The 6,340-nt window shown below is 43.7% G+C and overlaps 1 protein-coding gene across 1 annotated transcript; it reads left to right on the top strand.

Annotated features, from left to right (window-relative positions):
• Positions 1-4,688: 4,688 nt before the first annotated feature.
• On the top strand, positions 4,689-5,277 carry LOC308438633 (large ribosomal subunit protein eL29-like). The gene has a single exon (XM_080940113.1). The coding sequence runs from the start codon at positions 4,708-4,710 to the stop codon at positions 5,176-5,178; it is 471 nt and encodes a 156-aa protein (XP_080796239.1). The 5' UTR covers positions 4,689-4,707; the 3' UTR covers positions 5,179-5,277.
• The last annotated feature ends 1,063 nt before the right edge of the window (positions 5,278-6,340 follow it).

The raw sequence follows: 6,340 nt of genomic DNA, 5'->3' as shown, positions 1-6,340 counted from the left end.
TTATTTATTGGTTTTAATTTTTTGTATATGAGTGTTTTGCCTGCAAGTGTGCATGTGCAGGTCTGGTACCTGTAGAGGCCTGGTGCTTATGGACTCCAGAAAAAGAGTTGGCTTTTATGGGTCTGCTTACAGGTGGATACCCAGAAACAGAGCCTGGGTCCTCGGGAAGAGCTAGAGTCTTGTTGTTGTTTGGTCGTTTGTCTGGTTCGCTTTGAGACATTGTTAGGCTTGGAAGAGGACCGTTTAGATAAGGGAAATGGCCTGCCTGATTCTTCCAGAATGAAATTATCTTTGAGATATTCTCTACAAAGCTAGCAAGTTTGATGAGGCGAGGCAGGGGGAGACGTTCATCAACGCATCCGGTAGATGGCAGCAAAGAGCAGAGTGTGGGACATAGAAGCACTGAAGAACAGGCACTTTCACCAGAGGAGAGATGGATAGTTTGGAACTGGCTGTCGGTCGCCTAAGGATCACACCGGCAAGTGGCTACTTGTGTCCAAACTTTTTACCCTCTCCCTCCATCCCTATGCCTTCGCTGTGTGATAATACGTGGTTGGACTTGAACGTGTCCTACTTTGCATGAAGACGAGGAAGCAGACACACTCTATGCTGTATGCTACTAGCTGCCACGTATGCTCCATTCTTTAGTGTGTGATCATTTGTATTTAGCGGAAGCCTGTCTCATCACTGGCTGTGCTGGGTCTGGTGTTTTGTTCGGTTGTTCAGAGGGCTCACTGAATTTGCACTAGGTTTCCTTGGAGCAGCTGTGTGATTGCCAATGTTTAATTTCCTCGCTCCTCTTGATAATTTGAGGGCCTCTAGAGAACCAAGTTTCCAGCATTCTAGTATTATCCAAGTGCCTAGAAGAATGCCAGGCAGGTCCAGTGGTGACTAATGTTTAATTTAAGCCCAGTTAACGTTGGCACGTGGAGCTGTCATTCGGCAGTAGGGTGCTTGCTCAATGCTTGAGGCCCCGAGGTCAGTGCTCCAGGAGGAAAATGTTGAAAGTCACTCATTCATGCAATAAATATCTAATGACTCAGACCCTGCGTGAGGCACTGGAAAAACACACGTAAAATGATGTGTTCTTGTCTCCGTAAGATACTTTTGCTAGGCGTGGTCGTGGCACACACAAAGGCAGGAGAATCTCTTTGAGTGTGAGGCCAGCCTGGAACACTTGTTGGCTCTCTCCTAAAGCAAACATGAGGGGCCAACTACTTGCCAATAGAAGATGCCAGAACAAAGCCCACCTTGTGATGTCTATAGCTTAAACTTCCTAATGCCTACAACTGTGAAACACAAGTTTCTGCTGCTTAAACAATGACATTTTATTATGGCTGCCCCTAGTAAGTGCTTTAATATAATATGTAACACAAATGTCATATGAAACTTCAGTGCAACTACGTATCTTCATTCTTTTCTTCCTTCCTTCCTTTTCCTTCCTTCCTTCCTTCTCCTTCCTTCTTTCCTTCCTTCCTTCTCCTTCCTTCCCTCCTTCCTTCCCTCCTTCCTTCTTTCCTTTCTTCCTTCTCTCCCTTCCTTCCTTCTCCTTCCTTCCTTCCTTCTCTTTCCTTCCCTCCCTCCCTCCTTCCTTCCTTTCTTCCTTCTCCTTTCCTCCCTCCTTCCTTCCTTCCTTCTCCCCCTTCCTTCTTTCTTTCCTTCCTTCCTTCCTCCTTCCTTCCTTCCTTCCTTCCTAACGAACGCTTGCCTTGAATCCCCTATGTAGCTAGGAGGACCTTGAATTTATGCTCTTCCTGATTTTATCTCTCAGGTCCTGGGATCCCAGGTAGGACCCCTGTACTAGATTTATGTCATACTGGGGATCAATCCCAGCGTCTCATGCTCGGAGGCAAACACTCTACCAATTGAGCTACATTCCAACCTATCATTTCTGGTTTTTAAAAATAGATGTATTTCATGTGTATGTGTGTTCTGCCTGCATGTCTTCCTGTGTGTCACTAGTACACAGTGCCTGCAGAGGCCAGAGAACATCCTGTCCCCTGGAACTGGAATTATAGACAATTGTTAGCTGACATGCAGGTGCTGGAACCCCAACCAAGGTCCTCTGGAGGGACAGTACTCTTAGCCTTTGAGTCACCTCTCCAGCCCTACATACAGCCTGTCACTTCTGAAACTACATATGGCTTAAAGCTATTTAATTCGAAGTTTCAATTGTTTCCACGCTGGAACAAATATTTTCTCCAAACTAAAATGACTTCAAAACTACTTAAGATGTATAATTGCACAAGAGCTGTCCAATGTCCATTATCAATGGGCAATGGCTTTTGTAAAAACAAACAATGTATCATTTTATCATTACAATACAAATAGTTATTTTGATGATAAAAGGGCAAACTTTTTAATAATGTACATATATAATAAATATATAATATACATGTAATAGAGATATAATATACAAATATAAATATATATAGCATACATATATAAATATATGATGTGTGATATATGATATACATATATGTAATATACATATAATATACATATAAATTATATAATAAATATATAATTTAAAAATAATGTATAAATGAGGCATGTGTATGTTTATTTTGTGATAAATTAAATATCAAGATTATCCAGATATGGCTAGTAACAGCTGTCTTTGATATCACATCAACTTTCAGTCCTTTCCAAGACTCAGCTTTATATTAGTTTGGTTTATCACCTTTAAATATTTACACAGGTGCTGGAGTCATGACTGAGAGGCAGAGAACTTACCTAGCAGGAACAAGGTCCTGCACTTAATCCCCAGTACTGCCAAAAATAAAATAAAGTAAATATCTAGAAATACAGAATCCAAGCCTGCATCTGTACTCTTGCCCTCGGCCCTCAAATATGAATATAAACTTTAAAAACAAAAAAAAAAAAAAAAAAACAAAAAACAAAACAAAACAAAAAAAAACCCCACACACTCCACCTTCTGTCTTTGGTTAATTCCTTATAACATACAGAAGTCTAAGCTGATATATTTGATCATCCTCTCTCTCTGTCTCTCTCTCTGTGTGTCTCTCTCTGTGTCTCTCTCTGTGTCTCTCTCTCTCTGTGTCTCTCTGTCTTGGTCTCTCTCTCCCTCCCTCTTTCCCTCCTTCCCTCTTTCTCTCCCTTCCTCTCTCCATTCATCCTTTCCATCTTTACTCCTTTTCTTTTGACAGTACTTGGCATTGACCCTTTATAGATGTAAGGCAAATCTTCTACTACAGAACTATATAGTTCCAGCCAACTAAATAACCTACCTCCTTTTTTGATCAAGCAATATTATTTTTTTAAATCCTTGCAAATAAATTTTAAAAAATTGCACACCAAAATTAACCAGACCTAAAAACTGTACAGCTTAATAGAGTTATATACAGTTAGAATCAGCTCTAGATATGAAAGCTTCAGGTTAAATTTCCCACTTTCAGTATTGTCGAGCGCCTAACATCTCGCCAGCAAGAACGACGCATGGCAACAGGATTCTTCTGTGAACAACCTTTATTGTACAGTACTCTTGAGCAGGGGACCACAGGGAAGAAAAGTGCACTGCTTAAATATGCCCAGGAGACTCGTGTCGCTACCTGATTGGTGCGCCCTCCAGTATCTCATTAGCATGCGCCGAGAGCGGGCTGTGATGTTTGTGGTACATGCGTGGTACATGCGCACTACGTCCCTCGGGCTGGACAACAGCTGTTTGCTAATCATCGGCAGGAAGCTGGCGCCATCTTTGGGTGCAGCACAAACAGCTTCCAACATCTCCCCCTTTTTTCTTAAATAAAACATGGCCAATCAACCATCAGGCTCTTGTTGGACCTTTAGGGTTCAAGACCATGATCAGCAATAATTTTGGGTAAGGCACCTTCCTGCGTGCAATGGGAATGAGCCCTGCTGGGTGCAAAGGCTGCCTATGTGTAGGATACCCCATTCCTGGTGCAATGCCTCGAAGGCTCAGGGTGCAGGGGCTATCCATACACAGACCCAACACTTTTCCTTAAGCATACTAAGCCAAACAGAGGGAGAGGTGCCCATTTCGAGTGCAGCAAGAGCTTGTGCTATGACCACTTTGTCACGTTGTTGTTGAGTACGGAGTTTGCACACCATCCAGAGCAGAAACACAGTCTGTCCGCACAAAAGCATGCCAAAAACTACCTGATAAGGCAAAAGTTCTATTTTCCCCTAACTCTGCTATCTCAGTGTCTAAGGGCAAGTACAGTACATCAAAGGTTTTATTGGTGCCAAACAAACGAGGAAATAGTCTTGCATTATGGCGAATGGGCATCGGTTTTGGAAACACCGACAGAATCCCCCATCGCAGTTCCGCTTGAATTGTCATGCAGGACAGGCTCATCAGAAGCAGGTAGAACAGCATCTTGTTCTGGTAGCACTCGACGTGTTAGACATTCTGGGATCCAAATCGGGCTTTCTTCTCCCTGTGGAAACACACAAATAGCTCCCCTGGATCGTATTAAAATAGGATACGGGCCTTTCCAATCATCAGTGAGGACATCTTTCCATTTTACTAACTCTTTAGGTGGAACGGGCCATTGTCCATGGCGCTCGGCAGCTGAATGGCCATGAGCATTCAAATTTTAAAAATTTAAGGTAAGAAATTTTATAGTAGAAATGGCCATTTTGGGTGTAGAAGGCACCTCTTCAATTCCCCCTTTTTGTTTGTTTAAATAAACCTTTAGGGGAGCCGCGGGTTACCGTGCAGACATGGCCAAGTCCAAGAACCACACCACCCACAACCAGTCCCGCAAATGGCACAGGAATGGCATCAAGAAACCCCGGTCACAAAGATACGAATCTCTTAAGGGGGTTGATCCCAAGTTCCTGAGGAACATGCGTTTTGCCAAGAAGCACAACAAGAAAGGTCTGAAGAAGATGCAGGCCAACAATGCAAAGGCAGTGAGTGCATGCGCAGAGGCCATCAAGGCCCTTGTGAAGCCTGAGGTCATCAAGCCCAAGATGCCAAAGGGCCCCAGCCGCAAACTCAGCCGTCTGGCTTTCATCGCTCACCCCAAGCTTGGGAAGAGGATTCGAAGCTACGTGGCCAAAGGTCGTAGGCTCTGCCAACCAAAGCCCAAGGTTCAAACCAAGGCAGAGGTCAAAGCTCCAGCTAAGGCCCAGGCTTCGGCTCCAGCTCAGGCTCCCAAAGGTGCCCAGGCCCCTGTGAAGGCTCCATAGAAAAGGCCCCTGCCAAAGTGAAGACAGACGGACAGACTGCCGTGACACACCCACCTACACACTGTTGCAGATGACCAGTGTCCTATGCTGTTTTTACAAATAAACTTGAAACAAGAAAAAATAAATAAATAAACCTTTAGGGTGCGATGAGCGTGTTCAATGATGCCTTGACCATGAGGATTATAAGGCAATCCTGTCAGATGTGAAACTCCCATATGATGGCAAAATTGCTTGAATTTTGCCAAAGTATAGGCAGGACCATTATCTGTTTTTAACATTTTAGGTATGCCCCATGAACTCCACGCTTCAAGACAATGAGTAATAACATGAGAAGCCTTTTCTCCCGATAAAGGAGAAGCAAAAATGACTCCTGAACAGGTATCAGTGGACACATGTAAAAGATACTGAGATAATTGTTTAGAATAATTTGCAGCTTTAGTAAAATTTTCATACTGAATACTGGTCACACATAATCCTGAGAACTTCCACTGGCAGCCCAGCTGGGCAACCTGCCACAATATATCTATCTGTTCTTGAACCAGATCAATTCTCTAAGGTATTATTATAAACAGTTCCTATATTAGGAGAAAAGGTAAAGAGGCCCTTATCTGCCCAAGGTACTCCCCGAGATTGACAGCCAGTCCAAGGAGGCAGGGCTGAATTTCTTCTTCCTGTACAGAAGGGTGACCACTTAGGTTAGGCTGGAATAGACAAATTACCCTTTGGCTGGGAAATAGGCCAGCGACCGGCAATCCAGGTGGCATTAGCCTCCCCAGGTTTTTTGTATAATTAGCAGTGACTCCATAAGTTCGGACTGACTCTGCCAACTCTTTAACTTGCTTATGCTCGAGGGGGTGATAACCACAGGCACCATTATCCTGGAACATGGGAAACATTTGCCTGATGGCATGGCGTGTCTCCGGTGAACAAAAGGAGAACTCACACTTCCTCTCTGGATAAAGCGGAAGAGCAGAGGCCACCGCGGCAGCTGCTTTAAGAGCTTTCGGTTTCGCTACAGGAGTCCTCCACCTCGGATGATATTGCTCCGCCTCATATTCCACTGCCTCCTCCTCTAAATCTTCCTCTTCAGACTCAAACAATTTATCTTCTAACTTGTCTGCCAGCTCTAAAGCTTTTTGTTCTTTTAGTGGATAAAAGGATC

Source organism: Micromys minutus (assembly GCF_963924665.1).
Source record: "Micromys minutus genome assembly, chromosome: 28".
Taxonomy (NCBI): Eukaryota; Metazoa; Chordata; class Mammalia; order Rodentia; family Muridae; genus Micromys; species Micromys minutus.
The sequence above is the reverse complement of the archived record's forward strand: the minus strand, read 5'-3'. Positions and strand labels throughout refer to the sequence as shown.

Coding starts and splice junctions, on each gene's coding strand:
- LOC308438633 (XM_080940113.1), top strand. CDS start 4,708: ATGGCCAAGTCCAAGAACCACACCACCCACAACCAGTCCCGCAAATGG.